This window comes from Mytilus edulis, chromosome 3 (assembly GCF_963676685.1).
Source record: "Mytilus edulis chromosome 3, xbMytEdul2.2, whole genome shotgun sequence".
NCBI classification, from domain to species: Eukaryota; Metazoa; Mollusca; class Bivalvia; order Mytilida; family Mytilidae; genus Mytilus; species Mytilus edulis.
The window spans coordinates 67326215-67349075 of NC_092346.1; the positions used below are offsets into that span (position 1 = coordinate 67326215).

Consider the following 22861-nt stretch of genomic DNA (forward strand, 5'->3'; position numbering starts at 1 on the left):
AGATGTAAAGATTTGTGTTTGAAGTATGGTTGTACCTGTACAAAACTTATTTCAAACGGGATAGCATATCCTCATTTTTACGGAAATGTTGTTAATTTAGAAACGATCCTGGTAAACTTATCAATCCTTTAAATAAACTTATTCTAAAAGGCTACCAATTTAACACTGTAATAAGATCATTGAATATTGTTTTTATTGATATAAATATTGATTTTGTTATTAGTAAATTAAAAGCAAACTAAATATTACTAGTAAGTTATGTGCATATACACATTCATGGATCTACAATATGTCGATACCTGTATCTTGGCATTGCACAAGGTCATGTTGTTTATGACGTCTTTACACTAAATCCATTAGATGTTGGATGGGTAAGGATTGATTATTTAGTCTTAGATGTATGATTGTTTTATTAGTTGTTAATAGCTTTGAACTAGCTGTCAGTTAACTGCGAGTACTCTCAGAGCTGTGCCTAGTGTATTTTTGTTGTTGGGATGAACAAGTACCAAACCACGTCCACTTTTATTTTTGTCCATCTGATGAGTTATGCCTTTTTCAACTGAATTTTATTGTTAGTTCTTATGGTGTACTGTTATACCACTGTCCCATATTAGGGGAGGGTTGGATTACCGCTAACATGTTTACCCCGCCACAGTCTGTATGTACATGTTCCTGTCCCAAGCCAGGAGCCTGTAATTCAGTGCATGGTTGTCGTTTGTTTAAGTGTTACATATTTGATTTTCGTTCATTTTTTGTGCATTAATTAGGCCGGTTATTTTTCGTTTGAATTGTTTTACATTGTCATTTTGGGGCCTGTTATAGCTGACTATGCGGTATGGGTGTTGCTCATTATTGAAGGCCGTACAGTAACCTATAGTTGTTAATCTCTGTGACTTTTTTGTCTCTTGTGTAGAGTTGTCTCATTGACAATCATACCACATCTTCTTTTTTATATCTATTCACAAAGGGAGACGTAACGTATACCATACTGTCAATGAGACAGCAATTCGACGACAAAAGCAGCCAAAGGACAGCTACATTGTTATCATGACATAGTATTTAACCATTGACAAGTTTCTGTTTATCTGAATGCAGGTTTTGTTTAAAATAAATCTTGTGTTTTTTCGTTAGGACTTGATAAGTTTTGCCAAAAGTCATAGAAGTGAGGAAATAAATACTTTAGAGGGGCACATTTGTTTTCATATCCGGGAGATGGGCGTGTAACTACAGATAGGAAAATTCTGCTAAGTAGAATTGCATGTTTAAAAAGAGGCGTAAAATTCTATAGGGAGGATCAAAACTAATAAGTTGAAAAGGGACCAACAAAATCAGACCAGCCATTTAAACTCTTCTTAATGATCGTTAAAAAAATCTTGATTTTGCATATTTACAAACATTTAAACATGATATCTAGCTTTCGAGCTTTTTTATGGAAATTATCTACGTGTGTATTAACAAATAAACTGGCCGATTTAAGCATGTAAATTAATGTCAAGCAGACCAAAATCTTTTTTTCATCAAATTGGGGATTAGGAAAAAAAAAACATACCCCCTGTTGAAGTTAAAGGTCATTCCCTTAGGTAGTGTAACCTGTCTCCAATTATTTTCCCTATCCTTTACGCCACTGAATATTTGATTTCATTAAAATTTGTTTCTTTTTATCGTAAACACATTTTTTTATGTTTGATCATTCATTTGATGTGTACAGTAAGACCTTCTTTCTATACAAATCCTTTGTTTGATATACTTTTTTACTACAGGCAGTTGAGTATCTAGGCAGGATGTTACTTCTTACCTTAAGTACATCTTTTTTCATTGAATTAAAAGATTTTAATTTTCTAAACATGACCTCAGAAAATAGTAGTTAAACTTGAACAAACACTTTCAAGACAGATAAGACTTTAATGTACATAGAAGCTTTTTTATTGTCATACTCCAAGTACCAAGTCAGAATTATGACAGTTGTTGTTCCTTCTCTTTTGATGTGTTTTGTCATTCAGTGATTTTGCCATGTGGGGACTTTTCGATTTGATTTTCCTCGGAGTTCAGTATTTATGAGATCTTACTTCTTCTTTTTTTTTGTATATAATAGGTTTCTTTAATTGTATATTCATAATAATAAGGTTGATTTACTCAAACTATTGGAGGAAGATAATATGGAGAAAAGAAGAAGAAGATGAAGTGATCCTGAGTTTTATTTCGTTTATTTTTTTTTCAGTTAGCGAATAAATCCGGTTTTCATAGCACTTCTTCTCCGATAACGGTATCTGATTATACTATTGTTTTGTAAAGTCTAATCAATGTTTATCATTACGAGCTTTAATCAAATTGATTTTAAGCACAAATTTTACATTGATATATTTATTCCACGGCGAAGTTGAGTTGCGAAATCTGTGAACGCATGAACTATAGGTATTTCTCATATTTCGTTTTAAAAACACTAGTTAAAGATAGGGTTTTATGTGGTATAGCCCATGTAACATTTAATCAAGAATACAGAATAGCCTAATTTTCCGGTTATAATTTTTAGTTGTCGTTGATAAACGCATGTTGGACATTGTCATAATTTGCAGTAAATGTATTTGTACCATTTTCAAAACACCTTCAAATAGGTGGTTTTAATTGTATAGTGCAATGTAATCATAAGTTTTCCTCTGACAAAATTCTAGAGAAATTTAAGAGCATAACACTTAAAAAAAATCATTCAGAAGAAACTTAAAAATAAACTCAGTAACCATCAAAGACCGAGCATACCAAGCCCTTATTAGACCAAAACTTGAATACTGCTGCACTGTCTGTGGATCTCCTGTAGTTGGTGATCGCAATACTGGTATACCAGTATTGTCCACAATACTGGTATAAAAATTTTGTACCAGTATTGTATTCCAGTATTGTACCAGTATTGTGCTTTTTTTTAAATAAATAATATAGGTTATTAATCTTTTATTAAAGGTGTCACATATATGCATAATGAAATTAACATATGACATGACAATTTTATTAGGAATGTTTGTGTTTAACTGATGAAGCCATAGCTATGTATCATATTCATAGATGGTACACTGTGATTGTCATCAAATAAAGTTTTAAATCTTCTGATGTTTTTTTCTTAACCATTCTGTCTCAGCATTTTAACAAACTCTGTACTTTCTTCTATGTTTTCTTTCAGCTCTCTCTTTCCAAGATTCATGTAGTATATTTTAGTGAATTTTATATTGACATTAATGCTGTTATAGCTTCTGTATCATCAGCATTGGTATTGTCTATTTCTTCTTCAGATGTGATTTCTGCAACCCCTCCCCCTTCCTATATTGGTATTTAGGTATTCAGTCTCTGTGGACTTTCTCTAACGCTTACTAGATTACAAGCTATTTCAGATAGCATTTGTACAGCTCTCTTACTGTCAGAATGCTGGTCTAGTATTAGTATTTGTTACTATCTATGTATTATCTGCTTCAACCCTTAATATTCATGTAGACAAACTAGTTAATTTGATTATAACAAGCAGTGGTCTCGCTAGCCCAAAATAGAAGGGCGCCGCGCCCTGGGTGCCCTCAGCCGCGCCCTGGGTGCCTTCATCCGCGCCCTTCTGCCCTGACGTCTTTTTCCAAAATTATCTTGTGCCGTTTTGGTAAAATTTTGTTTCATCGATTTCTGATCTCCAAGTTAATTACTTATATGACACCTGTGTGATTGCCCCCAGGTTAATCATGTCATTACAATCAATTACAATGATAAAGACTTCAAAGGTGTTAATAACTAGGTAATTTAATTAGGCCAATGTATCTTTTTGTCATACTTTTGATGAATGTGTCAGCGAGTGTGTTTAGCTTGGGTCGGCATTTTCGATCTCCAAAGCACAATGGAAGAGCGTATAAATGAAGACTTTCATGACTTTAGAATTGAATTTAAGTCATCAAAATAAAACTATGCCTTTACAGAAATGCCTTCCATCTCAACTTGTTAGCGACAAGCACAGTTTTTAATTAACCCAAACATGGTGGAAATTGGTTTTGGAGTTACTTCCCCTGTTTTAGCTTATTACAAATTTGTGCTCTAAAAATATTATCTAGTATCAAAAAAAGGAATAAATTACCAATTGAATATATAATAACATAATAATGTTACCTTTTAGATTTTAACTGTATTTGAACATATTAAAAAATATATATTGCAATTTCTACTTGATAATTATACTTTTAGCAATCCATGTTCTAAACATTGTTAAATTAGTAATGCTCTCAATTTCAGTTAAAGTGATGTTTTATATGCTATAATTCCTATATAGATAAAAAGAAACACATTTTCATTGATATTGGGTAGAGTGAAGTTAAACTGTAAAAACATAATATGTTGATGAAGATGTACTATACCATTCATAACTACACAAACAATGAAATAAAGACTATAGTTGAAAAGCATCTTTATTTTAAAAAAAACAACATATACAGTAAAAAAAAAAAAGAGATTTGTTAACTCGTGATACACACAGAAACATAGACAAAAAAATGAGCAGTGCCTTTTCTTATCATAAAAAGTGCCCTGCCCTCCACTGGCACCCTGCCCCTTTTGATTTCTAGCTAGAGCACTGACAAGGTTCCCCTATAAAGCAACTTTTTATAATTAATGAATAATATTGATATCTTTTGTGAAAGATTAATAAGAAAATAAAGACAAACAAATGCATATGATCTTAGTACTCAAAAAATGTATACATGTATTAAAATATCTGTCAAAATATGTGATGGCATACATGTAAATGCTGAATTTACAGTGTTAGAGTCTAATAATTTGCTTGAATTTATTAAATTATTACTCAGATAATAATAAGCTTTTATTTTATTTTATCTATATTGAATTAAATAAAATATAGAAATATGATAAAATTATTAGCAATTGTTCAAATAATAATGATGATTATGAGTTAATTTCAATAATCCTTTGTTTATTTGTGCAAGTACAGTACTTGCAACCTTAGGCGTTACTATTTCAGCGATCAGTCAGCGGTCATCGATCAGTCACCGATCAGTCAAGTTCGCGTCAAACTCACGTCAGCAATCCGTCTGACTTATAGTAAAAGTAATTGACTGATCGGACGGATAGTACCGATCGACCTTGATGACGGATTGAACTTTAATACGTCACATGATAAACTAATACAAATTACGGAATCTTAGTTTCGTTTAATCTAATTAAAATGGCGATTCTTGAAAATCGAACGTTCAATGATACATTTTGTTTATTAATTATTTAGCAAAGTTTTATAAATTGAAATGAAAAGAAATGTACAGATAAAACCTAAATTAAAATATCATCATTAAAGAATGGTCTTTTTCGTTTTATTTAGGTTATATATTTTCACAACCGGCGAGTTCTAAAACGCTGTCTACATCGCGATTTTTATTTTATTATTTTCCAAACATTCTCGGGAAAAACAAAATGAAAGAATCAGTTATTGAAAAATGTAATAAGCAGACTTGTCTCAAGATGGTAGAATAACTGATTTCAAAAAAAATAGTATCATCTTTAATAAAAAGAAGAAGAATTTTGGTTATTTTAAACAATGCGAATAAAAGTTTAGTATGATTTCTCTGACATTCCTTTAATTTTATGAACAAAAAAACTATTTTAAACTATAAAAAGTACAAAATCCAATGGCGGTCAATAATTTTCAGTAAAATGAAGAAATATTTGCATTTTAGGTAACGCGTACAAAAATTTAATATCTTTTTCCTTAAAGTAAGCATGTTTTATGAAGAACAGCCAATCCAGATGTACAGAAAGTACTGAAATCATATGACGGTTAATAATTTGTATCAAAATAAATCAATAACTGCATTCTTATTCCACAAAAATAAAAGTTTAAGTATCTTAATTTTCATTATATCTAAATTCTGATTAGAAGACTTGTCTCAAGATGGTAAAAATAACTGATTTCAAATAAAGCAGTAACATTTTTGATAAAAAGAAGAATAATTTTGATTACTTTAAACAATGCGAACAAAATTTTAGTAAGATTTTTCTGATATTATTTTAATTTAAATTTATAAAAAAAACTATTCTCAACTATAAAAAGTACAAAAATCCAATGGCGGTCAATAATTTTCAGTAAAATGAAACAATATTTGCATTTTAGGCAACCCGTACAAAATTTAATATCTTTTTCCTTCAAGTAAGATTATTTTATGAGGAACAACCAATCCTGATGTTAAAAAAGTACTGAAATCATATGACAGTTAATAATTTGTATTAAAATAAATCAATAAGTACATTCTTATTCCACAAATTAAAGTAAAAGTTTAAGTATTTTAATTTTCATTATATCTGAATTCTGATTAGAAGACTTGTCTCAAGATGGTAGAAAATAACTGATTTCAAATAAAATAGTATCATTTTTGATAAAAAGAAGAATAATTTTGATTGTTTTAAACAATGCGAACAAAATTTTAGTATGATTTTTCTAATATAATTTTAAATTTATGGAAAAAAAAATTCTCAACTATAAAAAGTACAAAAATCCAATGGCGGTCAATAATTTTCAGTAAAATGACACAATATTTGCATTTAAGGAAACGCGTACCAAAATTTTATATCTTTTTCCTAAAAGTAAGCATATTTTATTAAGAACAGCCAATCCTGATGTACAAAAAGTACTGAAATCATATGACGGTTAATTATTTGTATCAAAATAAATCAATAACTACATTCTTATTCCACAAAAATAAAAGTTAAAGTATTTTAATTCTCATTATATCTCGATTCTGATTAGAAGACTTCTCTCAAAATGGTAAAAATAACTGATTTCAAATAAAATAGTATCATTTTTGATAAAAAGAAGAATAATTTTGATGATTTTAAACAATGCGAACAAAATGTTAGTATGACTTTTCTGATATAATTTTAAATTTATGAAAAAAAAACTATTCTCAACTATAGAAAGTACAAAAATCCAATGGCGGTCAATAATTTTCAGTAAAATGACACAATATTTGCATTTAAAGAAACGCGTACCAAAATTTTATATTTTTTCCCTAAAAGTAAGCATATTTTATGAAGAACAGCCAATCCTGATGTTAAAAAAGTACTGAAATCATATGACGGTTAATTATTTGTATCAAAATAAATCAATAACTACATTCTTATTCCACAAAAATAAAAGTTAAAGTATTTTAATTCTCATTATATCTTGATTCTGATTAGAAGACTTGTCACAAAATGGTAAAAATAACTGATTTCAAATAAAATAGTATCATTTTTGATAAAAAGAAGAATAATTTTGATGATTTTAAACAATGCGAACAAAATTTTAGTATGACTTTTCTGATATAATTTTAAATTTATGAAAAAAAACTATTCTCAACTATAGAAAGTACAAAAATCCAATGGCGGTCAATAATTTTCAGTAAAATGACACAATATTTGCATTTAAAGAAACGCGTACCAAAATTTTATATCTTTTTCCTAAAAGTAAGCATATTTTATTAAGAACAGCCAATCCTGATGTACAAAAAGTACTGAAATCATATGACGGTTAATTATTTGTATCAAAATAAATCAATAACTACATTCTTATTCCACAAAAATAAAAGTTAAAGTATTTTAATTCTCATTATATCTCGATTCTGATTAGAAGACTTGTCTCAAAATGGTAAAAATAACTGATTTCAAATAAAATAGTATCATTTTTGATAAAAAGAAGAATAATTTTGATGATTTTAAACAATGCGAACAAAATGTTAGTATGACGTTTCTGATATAATTTTAAATTTATGAAAAAAAAACTATTCTCAACTATAGAAAGTACAAAAATCCAATGGCGGTCAATAATTTTCAGTAAAATGACACAATATTTGCATTTAAAGAAACGCGTACCAAAATTTTATATTTTTTCCCTAAAAGTAAGCATATTTTATGAAGAACAGCCAATCCTGATGTTAAAAAAGTACTGAAATCATATGACGGTTAATTATTTGTATCAAAATAAATCAATAACTACATTCTTATTCCACAAAAATAAAAGTTAAAGTATTTTAATTCTCATTATATCTCGATTCTAATTAGAAGACTTGTCTCAAAATGGTAAAAATAACTGATTTCAAATAAAATAGTATCATTTTTGATAAAAAGAAGAATAATTTTGATGATTTTAAACAATGCGAACAAAATGTTAGTATGACTTTTCTGATATAATTTTAAATTTATGAAAAAAAAACTATTCTCAACTATAGAAAGTACAAAAATCCAATGGCGGTCAATAATTTTCAGTAAAATGACACAATATTTGCATTTAAAGAAACGCGTACCAAAATTTTATATTTTTTCCCTAAAAGTAAGCATATTTTATGAAGAACAGCCAATCCTGATGTTAAAAAAGTACTGAAATCATATGACGGTTAATTATTTGTATCAAAATAAATCAATAACTACATTCTTATTCCACAAAAATAAAAGTTAAAGTATTTTAATTCTCATTATATCTCGATTCTGATTAGAAGACTTGTCACAAAATGGTAAAAATAACTGATTTCAAATAAAATAGTATCATTTTTGATAAAAAGAAGAATAATTTTGATGATTTTAAACAATGCGAACAAAATTTTAGTATGACTTTTCTGATATAATTTTAAATTTATGAAAAAAAACTATTCTCAACTATAGAAAGTACAAAAATCCAATGGCGGTCAATAATTTTCAGTAAAATGACACAATATTTGCATTTAAGGAAACGCGTACAAAAATTTTATATCTTTTTCCTAAAAGTAAGCATATTTTATGAAGAACAGCCAATCCTGATGTACAAAAAGTACTGAAATCATATGACAGTTATTTATTTGTATCAAAATAATCAATAACTACATTCTTATTCCACAAAAATAAAAGTTTAAGTATTTTAATTCTCATCATATCTGAATTCTGATTAGAAGACTTGTCTCAAGATGTAAAAAATAACTGATTTCAAATAAAATAGTATCATTTTTGATAAAAAGAAGAATAATTTTGATTATTTTAAACAATGCGAACAAAATTTTAGTATGATTTTTCAGATAATTTTAATTTTATGAAAAAAAACTATTCTCAACTATAAAAAGTATAAAAATCCAATGGCGGTCAATAATTTTCAGTAAAATGAAACAATATTTGCATTTTAGGAAACGTGTACAAAAATTTTATATCTTTTTCTTAAAAATAAGCATATTTTATGAAGAACAGCCAATCCTGATGTACAAAAAGTACTGAAATCATATGACGGTTAATTATTTGTATCAAAATAAACCAATAACTACATTCTTATTCTACAACAATAAAAGTTTAAGTATTTTAATTCTCATTATATCTCGATTCTGATTAGTAGACTTGTCTCAAAATGGTAAAAATAACTGATTTCAAATAAAATAGTATCATTTTTGATAAAAAGAAGAATAATTTTGATTACTTTAAACAATGCCAACAAAATTTTAGTAAGATTTTTCTGATATTATTTTAATTTAAATTTATAAAAAAAACTATTCTCAACTATAAAAAGTACAAAAATCCAATGGCGGTCAATAATTTTCAGTAAAATGAAACAATATTTGCATTTTAGGCAACGCGTACAAAATTTAATACCTTTTTCTTTCAAGTAAGATTATTTTATGAGGAACAACCAATCCTGATGTTCAAAAAGTACTGAAATCATATGACAGTTAATAATTTGTATTAAAATAAATCAATAACTACATTCTTATTCCACAAATTAAAGTAAAAGTTTAAGTATTTTAATTTTCATTATATCTGAATTCTGATTAGAAGACTTGTCTCAAGATGGTAGAAAATAACTGATTTCAAACAAAATAGTATCATTTTTGATAAAAAGAAGAATAATTTTGATTGTTTTAAACAATGCGAACAAAATTTTAGTATGATTTTTCTATTATAATTTTAAATTTATGAAAAAAAAAATTCTCAACTATAAAAAGTACAAAAATCCAATGGCGGTCAATAATTTTCAGTAAAATGACACAATATTTGCATTTAAGGAAACGCGTACCAAAATTTTATATCTTTTTCCTAAAAGTAAGCATATTTTATGAAGAACAGCCAATCCTGATGTACAAAAAGTACTGAAATCATATGACGGTTAATTATTTGTATCAAAATAAATCAATAACTACATTCTTATTCCAATAAAAATAAAAGTTAAAGTATTTTAATTCTCATTATATCTCGATTCTGATTAGAAGACTTGTCTCAAAATGGTAAAAATAACTGATTTCAAATAAAATAGTATCATTTTTGATAAAAAGAAGAATAATTTTGATGATTTTAAACAATGCGAACAAAATGTTAGTATGATTTTTCTGATATAATTTTAAATTTATGAAAAAAAAACTATTCTCAACTATAGAAAGTACAAAAATCCAATGGCGGTCAATAATTTTCAGTAAAATGACACAATATTTGCATTTAAAGAAACGCGTACCAAAATTTTATATTTTTTCCCTAAAAGTAAGCATATTTTATGAAGAACAGCCAATCCTGATGTTAAAAAAGTACTGAAATCATATGACGGTTAATTATTTGTATCAAAATAAATCAATAACTACATTCTTATTCCACAAAAATAAAAGTTAAAGTATTTTAATTCTCATTATATCTCGATTCTGATAAGAAGACTTGTCACAAAATGGTAAAAATAACTGATTTCAAATAAAATAGTATCATTTTTGATAAAAAGAAGAATAATTTTGATGATTTTAAACAATGCGAACAAAATTTTAGTATGACTTTTCTGATATAATTTTAAATTTATGAAAAAAAACTATTCTCAACTATAGAAAGTACAAAAATCCAATGGCGGTCAATAATTTTCAGTAAAATGACACAATATTTGCATTTAAGGAAACGCGTACAAAAATTTTATATCTTTTTCTTAAAAATAAGCATATTTGATGAAGAACAGACAATCCTGATGTACAAAAAGTACTGAAATCATATGACAGTTAATTATTTGTATCAAAATAAACCAATAACTACATTCTTATTCTACAAAAATAAAAGTTAAAGTATTTTAATTCTCATTATATCTCGATTCTGATTAGAAGACTTGTCTCAAAATGGTAAAAATAACTGATTTCAAATAAAATAGTATCATTTTTGATAAAAAGAAGAATAATTTTGATGATTTTAAACAATGCGAACAAAATGTTAGTATGATTTTTCTGATATAATTTTAAATTTATGAAAAAAAAACTATTCTCAACTATAGAAAGTACAAAAATCCAATGGCGGTCAATAATTTTCAGTAAAATGACACAATATTTGCATTTAAAGAAACGCGTACCAAAATTTTATATTTTTTCCCTAAAAGTAAGCATATTTTATGAAGAACAGCCAATCCTGATGTTAAAAAAGTACTGAAATCATATGACGGTTAATTATTTGTATCAAAATAAATCAATAACTACATTCTTATTCCACAAAAATAAAAGTTAAAGTATTTTAATTCTCATTATATCTCGATTCTGATAAGAAGACTTGTCACAAAATGGTAAAAATAACTGATTTCAAATAAAATAGTATCATTTTTGATAAAAAGAAGAATAATTTTGATGATTTTAAACAATGCGAACAAAATTTTAGTATGACTTTTCTGATATAATTTTAAATTTATGAAAAAAAACTATTCTCAACTATAGAAAGTACAAAAATCCAATGGCGGTCAATAATTTTCAGTAAAATGACACAATATTTGCATTTAAGGAAACGCGTACAAAAATTTTATATCTTTTTCTTAAAAATAAGCATATTTGATGAAGAACAGACAATCCTGATGTACAAAAAGTACTGAAATCATATGACAGTTAATTATTTGTATCAAAATAAACCAATAACTACATTCTTATTCTACAAAAATAAAAGTTAAAGTATTTTAATACTCATTATATCTCGATTCTGATTAGAAGACTTGTCTCAAAATGGTAAAAATAACTGATTTCAAATAAAATAGTATCATTTTTGATAAAAAGAAGAATAATTTTGATGATTTTAAACAATGCGAACAAAATGTTAGTATGATTTTTCTGATATAATTTTAAATTTATGAAAAAAAAACTATTCTCAACTATAGAAAGTACAAAAATCCAATGGCGGTCAATAATTTTCAGTAAAATGACACAATATTTGCATTTAAAGAAACGCGTACCAAAATTTTATATTTTTTCCCTAAAAGTAAGCATATTTTATGAAGAACAGCCAATCCTGATGTACAAAAAGTACTGAAATCATATGACAGTTATTTATTTGTATCAAAATAATCAATAACTACATTCTTATTCCACAAAAATAAAAGTTTAAGTATTTTAATTCTCATTATATCTGAATTCTGATTAGAAGACTTGTCTCAAGATGTAAAAAATAACTGATTTCAAATAAAATAGTATCATTTTTGATAAAAAGAAGAATAATTTTGATTATTTTAAACAATGCGAACAAAATTTTAGTATGATTTTTCTGATAATTTTAATTTTATGAAAAAAAACTATTCTCAACTATAAAAAGTATAAAAATCCAATGGCGGTCAATAATTTTCAGTAAAATGAAACAATATTTGCATTTTAGGAAACGCGTACAAAAATTTTATATCTTTTTCTTAAAAATAAGCATATTTGATGAAGAACAGACAATCCTGATGTACAAAAAGTACTGAAATCATATGACAGTTAATTATTTGTATCAAAATAAACCAATAACTACATTCTTATTCTACAAAAATAAAAGTTTAAGTATTTTAATTCTCATTATATCTCGATTCTGATTAGTAGACTTGTCTCAAAATGGTAAAAATAACTGATTTCAAATAAAATAGTATCATTTTTGATAAAAAGAAGAATAATTGTGATTATTTTAAACAATGTGAACAAAATTTTAGTATGATTTTTCTGATATAATTTTAATTTTATGAAAAAAAACTATTCTCAACTATAAAAAGTATAAAATTCCAATGGTGGTCAATAATTTTCAGTAAAATGAAACAATATTTGCATTTTAGGCAACGCGTACAAAAATTTTATATCTTTTTTCCTGAAAGTCAGATTATTTTATGAAGAACAGCCAATCATGATGTACAAAAAGTACTGAATTCATATGACGGTTAATAAATTTGTATCAAAATAAATCAATAACTGCATTATTATTTCACAAAAATAAAAGTTAAAGTATTTTAATTCTCACTATATCTCAATTCTGATTAGAAGACCTGTCTCTAGATGGTAAAAATAACTGATTTCAAATAAAATAGTATCATTTTTGATAAAAAGAAGAATAATTTTGATGATTTTAAACAATGCGAACAAAATTTTAGTATGACTTTTCTGATATAATTTTAAATTTATGAAAAAAAACTATTCTCAACTATAAAAAGTACAAAAATCCAATGGCGGTCAACAATTTTGAGTAAAATGAAGAAATATTTGCATTTTAGGCAACGCGTACAAAAATTTAATATCTTTTTCCTTAAAGGAAGATTATTTTATGAAGAACAGCCAATTATTATGTACAAAAAGTACTGAAATCATCTGACAGTTAATAATATGCATCAAAATAAATCAATAACTGCATTCTTACATGTATTCCACAAAAATAAAAGTTTAAGTATTTTAATTCTCATTATATAAATAATATTGTTCAATATTTGATAAAAAGAATATTAATTTTGGTAATTCTAAACAATGGGAACACACTTTTAATATCATTTCTTTGACATTCTTTTAATTTCATGAAAAAAACAACCTATTCGAAACTATTAAAAGTTCAAAAATCTAATGGCGGTCAACAATAACCATTTTCGTAGAAATAAGTTCATGTTAACAGAGTCATATAATCCTACAATTTTGTATTATATGTCTCTGATGTCTATAAGATTTAATACGAAAATATTAATCAACACAAACAATTTAACGCTCTAAGCATCTTATTCTGTTGAACTATTTTTACTTTTGTATTGCAACTAATTTTATTACAAATTATAACGTGTAAATTAAAGTGTCTTCGTAGAGGTCCGCGTTCATCGATTGTAAACACTGTGGAGTTCAGTTTACATAAGAATTTTAAATATATACGTATCCGTCCGATCCGTGCATAAATTTAATTTACTGATCGATCGGTGACAGTTGTCAGGGTAACTCTCACATAGGTTATTTGACTTATCTGATGGATCCTATGGGTCACCGATCACCGATCACTCATCGATCAGTCAAACATCCGTCACCGATCATTCACCGATCAGTCAAGTTCACGTCAAACAGTAACGCCTAAGGTTGCAAGTACTGTATAGTAATGACTTTTAACTGGTTGTTAATTGATTTCACAATTATCCTCTATAATCTTTTTGAGTTCCTCTAATCTCCCTTTGATCTTCAATATAGTCTAGTCAACAATACAACTACAATACTGGTATATCAGTAATGTACCAGTATTGCTGTTTTTTTTTATAAAAAGTTACAATACTGGTTCAAAATTTTTATACCAGTATTGTGGACAATACTGGTATACCAGTATTGCGATCACCAACTACAGGACCCTTACACAACAGAGAACATTAACTCCATAGAAAAAGTCCAAAGATGTGCAGCGAGATATGTATGCTCAAACTACAAATATACTGAAAGTGTAACATACATGATTAACACACTTCACTGGCCAACATTACAAGAAAGGAGACTCAAAAGCAGACTAAATATGTTCCATAGAATAACAAACAACAAAATTGCAATACCACATACTGACATATTAGTTCAAAGCCAATCAAACACCAGGTCTAGCAACGAACAAACATACCGACAAATTCGATGCAGCAAAGACAGTTACAAATTTTCATTTTTCTGCCAAACTATAAAAGACTGGAACAAATTACCTGAACCAATAGCCTGCAGCACCACTACTGAGTACTTCAAGGAGAAACTCGCTAGAGAGATGCTCCTTGACACTTACAAACACCTACATGTTTAATGTATCTTGTTTTTATCTTATACCAAAAATTAAAAATTAAAATAAAAATTGAAAAATATTACTTACATATACATTTATATTATATAAAAATTGAAAAATTATTACAAAATCAAAAATATATTTTTAATCATTTACAATATTGTTAAACCAGGCATGCGCCAGAAAGTAATCATCAACCAGTTGATGTTTTTCTGTATATAAAGAAGAAGAGAAGATTCAAAAAGTAATGCATGCTTGTCATGCTTGTCAATTATAACGGTTAACCAGGTACATATATAGCGACAGGACTTGATGTTCACATTAAATCTGTACCTATATGTATAGATTATCTGATTTTCTACACATTAATATCGTAAAATATCAGCCGCTAACCACAATGTGAACCTTAAAAGTTTCACATTATGTTGAGCGGCTGATATTTTACGATATCTATTAGAAGAAAAACCGATTATCTTTTTAATGTTCTATTACATGAATACTGATCTTTTCCCTCTTCCTAAGACAGTTTTACGCTTGACGAAAGCAAGCTTAATAACGTCTCCTCATGCATTGTGACGTCACTGATAATGCCTGGTCTCGTTTAGAAGCCTTGATACCAGAATTATGAACCGACAGAGCAGGGTGATATAGGCGTAGGGAAGCTTGATAAAGTGTGTTAAATACACGGCAGGGGTGTGGGGTCTCAACATGTTTTTTTTTGGGTACAGATGTGCAGCTGGGACACAGGCACTTGTTTCTATCCATTGGAAGGTCGACTAACCATCTAGTTATATGGATAGTCCACCTCCCAGTGGATAGAAACAAGTGCCTGTGAGCTGGGATTTCAAAAACACACTGAAATCCTGGCCCACAACCATATTTCATGTCAAAATCATTTCAAATTTGTCATAATGATCCCATTCATCATTTCATCACAGAAGAGTACAGAATGCAAATGAGATGATAAAAAAAATGGCAACGATGGCATTCTCATCAGCAATCATGGATGGGCACGATTACTGACAAATGTAATCTAATACTTTGAGGACTTTTGTGTATTTGATTAATAATTGATTACTCTGATTTTTGTATGTAATCGATTGCAATCGATTACTTTATTAAAAGTAATCACATTACTTTTTTATTAAGTGCTGTCAATTACATGCTACAAAATTACAAAAGAATAATAAAGAAAGTTAAATATAAATATTTTGTTTAACGTATGTATAGTGGAAATTTAGAACTTTATAAAAACAGCATTTCAAGCATCGTTTTCAAATTTTAAGTTTACAGTTGTTTTCTCATGTTTCTAGATGGAAGCTCTTACTGAGGATCCGAAATATTCAAAAATTCTTGAAATTTTGGTTTCAACATAAGTGAGTGGTGATATAGTTCTTGCAATGACATCACATGCATATGGCTTCAGTCACTTCTTTATATTTCAGGCTATTTTCTCCATGTTTTTTCAAATTTTTACTGTTATACTGACTTAATATAAGTTAGGTATTTTGTATTTACTAATTTTTAACTTTATTTGTATATATAGTTCATTACATAAGCACATACTTACAACTTCTCGTCCAATCAAATTGCTTGAATTTGCCTTCTAATTTTCATAGTACATACTTTTTCCATGTACTAAGTAACTACGCATGAATGACCACAAGGGTAAGATTTCATTGTATTGTAATCAAGATATTAGAATAAAAATTGCTACTGGCTATTTTGAAATAAATGATGTGTTCCAAATTTAACTAAATAGTTTGTAATTAGTTTTCAAACAGATTTTTAACATCCTACTAAGCAATCTTTTGATCTAAATTTTGTTTTGACAATTAAAAAAGTTTCTTTCATTTAAATAAAGAGTAATAATAATGGTGCCTTATACCTTGATTAAAGTACAACTCAATCTAAAATGTGTAATCCTTTATCTTCCATGCAATTACTTTGTACACAAAAAGAGTCAACCATGAATCTTTTGAAGGGAAATTATTAATAAAGCAATTTGATATATTTAGTCATAAATTGGTCGATAATTGGTTGCCTAATGTCCAGTGACAAATATTTCATGCATATAAACTATCTACTAGACTAGCTATGGGTACATACCAGGGGCAGATCCAGCCATTTTTAAAAGGTGTTTCAACCAAAGATGTGGGAGGGGGATCCAACTGTTTGTACTCATTCAAAAGCTAGTTTTAGGTTTTATGTGAAATTAAAAAAATATTTTCAAGAATGTAAAGCTTTCACTGCAATTTAAGAATTGTCTGCTCTTGGTCAATTCATTTTGTCATCTTACCATGTAAATAAGTACATGTATAGTAAAACAACGCTTCGTTCATATCAATAAACATACTTACACCAGCAGCTACCTTCTTTACATTCTAAAGTCAAGGGCCTTTTGAAATCCCATTTTTACAATGATATTATAGTGAGTAGATTTACAAAACTACGTAAATGAGCTACATCCAGTCAGCCAAAACATATCAATAGACTTATTACAGGATTACTCAAGTTGTAAATATGTGCTAAATTGGATATTGTATAGAAAGGTATATACCAAGAAAATAAGAGCTTGGGGCAAAGCCCCTCGCTCTAATTTTCATAGTATATACCTTTCTATACAATAACCGAGACATGTTGGAAGTTTCCTCTGAAAATTTTTTAAAAAGTAGAATAATTTAAAACTAGTTCAGCTAATTTAGCACATACTTACAACTTCTCGTCCAATCAAATTGCTTGAATTGCCTTCTAATTTTCATAGTACATACTTTTTCCGTGTACTAAGTAACTACGCATGAATGACCACAAGAGTAAGATTTCATTGTATTGTAATCAAGATATTAGAACAAAAATTGCTACTGGCTATTTTGAAATAAATGATGTGTTCCAAATTTAACTAAATAGTTTGTAATTAGTTTTCAAACATATTTTTAACATCCTACTAATCAATCTTTTGATCTAAATTTTGTTTTGACAATTAAAAAAGTTTCTTTCATTTAAATAAAGAGTAATAATAATGGTGCTTTATACCTTGATTAAAGTACAACTCAATCTAAAATGTGTAATCCTTTATCTTCCATGCAATTACTTTGTACACAAAAAGAGTCAACCATGAATCTTTTGAAGGGACATTATTAATTAAGCAATTTGACATATTTAGTCATAAATTGGTCGATAATTGGTTGCCTAATGTCCAGTGACAAATATTTCATGCATATAAACTATCCACTAGACTACCTATGGGTGCATACCAGGGGCAGATCCAGCCATTTTTAAAAGGTGTTTCAACCAAAGATGTTGGAGGGGGATCCAACTGTTTGTGATAGTTTAAGGTTTTATGTGAAATAAAAAAAATGTTTTCAAGAATGTAAAGCTTTCACTGCAATTTAAGAATTGTCTGCTCTTGGTCAATTCATTTTGTCATCTAACCATGTTAATAAGTACATGTATAGTAAAACAACGCTTCGTTCATATCAATAAGCATACTTACACCAGCAGCTACCTTCTTTACATTCTAAAGTCAAGAGCCTTTTGAAATCCCATTTTTACAATGATATTATAGTGAGTAGATTTACAAAACTACGTAAATGAGCTACATCCAGTCAGCCAAAACATATCAATAGACTAATTACAGGATTACTCAAGTTGTAAATATGTGCTAAATTGGATATTGTATAGAAAGGTATATACTATGAAAATAAGAGCTTGGGGCAAAGCCCCTCGCTCTAATTTTCATAGTATATACATTTCTATACAATAACCGAGACTTCAAAGATGTAAATTTATAATTAATACATACATGCATTAATCCTATTGTTTGGATAACCTCCCTAATAACAGGTTATAAAACTGCCAATGGAGTACATTTTATAACCTGGGGCAGTATAATGAAATCTCTTCTTAATTAGACATAATTGAAATAAAAAAAAAGTGGGCATCTCATTGATTGGAAGCCATTGATCATCTGATTCGTAAAGACAAAAAGTTTGTTGCGAATTTTTTATGCTCTATTCAAAATTATAAACAATATATTTTTTTAGTGCCAAAATGGGATACATGTATCAATTTCTAAACAAGAATTTGAATGCATAACTTTTGTTAAATTGTCAAAAGAATTTTGTATACTTTCTAACATTTTATATCATAATATTATGACGAATCAACTGTTTATCTATTCTAGCTAAAATTCCAACTCTTATTGAAAATTACGCTTCAATGTCAATGTAGAACAGAACTTAACATAAGACTTATTTCTCATTTTAATCTTTTTTCTAATTTCAAAATAAAAGGTCTTTAAATTATTGACAAGCATTGAAGACAGCAAAGTCAATTGTTTCAAAAGCTGGATATACAGTAAAATTTGGTAGGAGATCTGGTTGATCATAACGCAGCTTGAGACAATAGATACAAATAAGGCATTTGATAGACTCTGAAGTCTTATTAATACTTTCTATTTAATCTGTACTATAAAGTGATGAATACATACATATTTTCATTTAAAATAGATTATATTTCATCAAACTATATTACTAAAGTAATCAAATGTAATCGAAAAGTAATCAATGATTACATCATAATTTTTGCTGTAATCGATTAAATTACAATTACATGTAATCGAAAATGTCTTCGATTACAGATTACTGTCGATTACTAGAAAAAAAATGTTATCAAATTCAATTACCATCGATTACGATTACAGATTACGATTACCCCATCCCTGGCAGCAATTGCGAATTTCATAAACCAATATAAGTCACTTTTCATCAAAATATATACTGTTCCCTGATATAACTACATGTACATTTTGTTTTAGGATGAAATTTTAAAGAAGTTTTAGGGTACAAATGTAGTTGAAATAATGTTGTTCCATTTCTTTTTCTATTTTCAGTAACCTTTGACCTAATTTCTAAATACATATAGATTAATGGAATAACATGTCAAAAGCAACAAAAAGAAAGCATGTAACTAAAGAAGTACTAGATGAATATGTCCTTCCTGAAGAAAACCAACAGATTGTTAAGGTATGGTCAATTTTTAATGTTCACATGTATAAATTATACAGTTTTAGTCTAAGAGTCCTGATTATTTTATAAAAAAAAAATTAAAAAAGAAGATATGGTATGATTGCCAATGAGGCAATTCTCCACAAGAGACCAATGACACAGAAATGTCCGTCAGTACATCCCATACATGTAATGTGATTTTGGTTCTCTTACTTTAGTTTGACTCAACCAAATGTTGTGAAACGTATACACCTTGTCACCTATACTTACCTTTAAGAATAATTATGCACAAACTGAAGGATATTTTGAAACTTATACAAAATCTACACTAACCATGTATTACAAGTTAACTACATGTACTACATGTAATACATGTAAATTAGGCTGATAGTTTTCTCAAATAAATTGTTTCATATTTTGCATTTTTGGTTCTTTTAAAGCCTAAAATACGGTACAGATTTTTCCCATTGATGAGGCCATACTTTTGCTTATAATCTTGATTGTTGCTTACATCCACTTGCTTAAACTTTGGTAGATATTTGATTCATTGGCAATTTTACCTCAACTCCTTATTTTTATACGGCCGCAAATATTTTTTTTGGATTGTATAATGGTAGGATGCTGTCATTGTCGTTTGCGTTGTCCGAAGACACATTTGGTGTCCTGCCAATAACTTTAGTTTATGTGAATGGATCTCTATGAAATTTAATAAGAAGGTTCAATACCACTAAAGAAAGGTTGGGATTGATTTTGGGGATAATTGTCCCAACTGTTTTGGAATTAGGGGCCAAAACAAGCATTTTTCTATTTTCAGTATATTAACTTGTGTATATGTATTTCAATGGCTGAGGCTCTGAAATTGTACCACAATGTTTAATACCACAAGTAGAAGGTTTGGATTCATTTTGGGGGTTATAGTGCCAGCAGTTTAGGTATTAAGGACCAAAAAGGGGCCAAAAACTAGCTTTTTTGTAGTTTCTGGACAATAATTTGTGTGTTAGTTTATGGATCCCTCTTACATAGTACCACAAGATTCCATATCGCAAAGGGAATGCAGGGAATAATTTTGGGGTTAATTGCCCCCAAACGTTCAGGAATTAGTTGGAAAAGGGGCCAAAAACAGGCATTTTGCTAGTTTCAAGACAATAACATGTTTAAGTTTTTCCAGAAAACACAATAATCTTCAAATCTTCAAAATTTCAAAAAAAATGAAGGGGAGTGGGGGTTTCTTCCAAGATTTTTACAAAATCATATCATATTTTAATTTCCTCTCTTATAATGGCTTTGTTATTAAGAAAGGATGTTTATTCTTGAGGTGATTAGCTGTTCAATTTATTTTAGAAATTACTTTTAAATGCAGATAAAGCAAATATCTAATTTAAATTTTTTTGATCCTATAATGGTATGATGTTGTTGTCTGCCTCATCGTCGTCCGAAGACACATTGGTTTCAAGACAATAACTTAAGTTTTAGTGAATAGATCTTTATGAAATTTTTTCAGAAGGTTCAATACCACAAAGGGAAGATTGGGATTGATTTTGGGTGATGGTCCCAACCATTTAGGAATTAGGGGCCAAAAAAGCATATTTATACGACTGAAAAAAAAAATTTGCGTTGTATAATGCTATCATGTTGTCTGCTTCGTCGTCTTAGACGCATTTAGTGTTCGGACAATTACTTTAGTTTAATTAAATGGATCTCTATAATTTTTTACCAGAGGGTTCAATACCACTAAAGGAAGGTTGTAAAAAAAGGGACCCAAATAAGCATTTTTGTAGTTTCCAGACAATAACTTGTGTTTAAGTGTATAAGTGTCTCTGAAATTATACCACAAGTTTCCATACCACAAAGGGATGGTTCAGATCAACTTTAGGGGGTTTATGGCTCAAACCATTAAGGAATTAGGGGCAAAAAAGGGGGGAACTAGGTTTTTCTGGTTAATGGACAAGTAACACAATTTAAAAGCAGTGTAAGGGAGGTAACTCAAATACATTTAAAATACAATGTTGTGTTTGTTTGGATTTACCTCCCTTACCCTACTTGTAAATTATGTACAAAGAAATGTCAGTTTTTGAACTACAAAATGTATTTGCAGGTTATAAGAGCGCAATTTTCGTAATGCATTTTCCATAGGGTACCACTAGTGTTCCGTATTTTTTTTCTCGAAGACTACACAAACTAGGGAAAAACGGGTGGCAGTTCCTGTTACTAGAAATGCCAGTGTTGCATTACAACTAAAAAAAATATAGGGTCAAGCAGCTCAAATTGACTAAAAATGCAGTTGAAAAAGATCGTCTACTTTTTTAGCTTAATGGAAAAGGCATATTTTTAATGGCTCCGACGTGCAGAAATTGAAAATATTTTCTATACGTCGTAAAATATGAATATGATTTTCGGCAATTTTTAAACCTAATTGGATAAGCTTTCTATTAAATGTAATTCCAATCCTGTATCAACCAATCAGAAGCTGTATAGGATTCTATTCTGAGTACCATGTTGGGGTAAAAAACTTGCCTGTAAAATGTAAACAAATAATTGCGCTCTTGTAACCTGCAACAAAAAAAGGGCAACAGCATATTGTATTGCATAAAAGCAAAAAAAGGGGTAAACATTTTTTTGGGGGGTTAGGTTGGGGAGGGGGTCAACTTGCAACAGCATAGTGTATTGCCCAAAGCAAAAAAGGGGAGGTTAACTTTTTTTTTGGGGGGGGGGGGTCAATTTACAACAGCATAGTGAATTGCACAAAAGCAAAAAATATATATATCTTAATCGTATAACCAATTCTTAGTTCTTTGACTATAGTAATTCTGTGTCAGAAACCTATTATGTGTCAAATATTTAATTACAATCCAAATTCAGACCTGTGTCAAGGGCTAATATTGTGTCCATTT

General features: G+C 28.4%; 1 protein-coding gene across 2 annotated transcripts in view; it reads left to right on the forward strand.

Annotated features, from left to right (window-relative positions):
* Positions 1 to 2295: 2295 nt before the first annotated feature.
* Positions 2296 to 22861, forward strand: part of LOC139517216 (probable RNA-binding protein EIF1AD) — a 29352-nt gene continuing 8786 nt past the window's right edge. Inside the window, exons 1-2 of one of the 2 annotated variants that reach the window (XM_071307975.1) lie at positions 2296 to 2412; positions 19856 to 19988. In XM_071307975.1, coding sequence (XP_071164076.1) covers positions 19902 to 19988 — 87 coding nt within the window. In that variant the 5' untranslated portion in view covers positions 2296 to 2412; positions 19856 to 19901. Of the gene's footprint in view, positions 2413 to 15141; positions 15253 to 19855; positions 19989 to 22861 lie in introns of those variants that run through there. The other variant, XM_071307976.1, reaches the window with a different exon arrangement.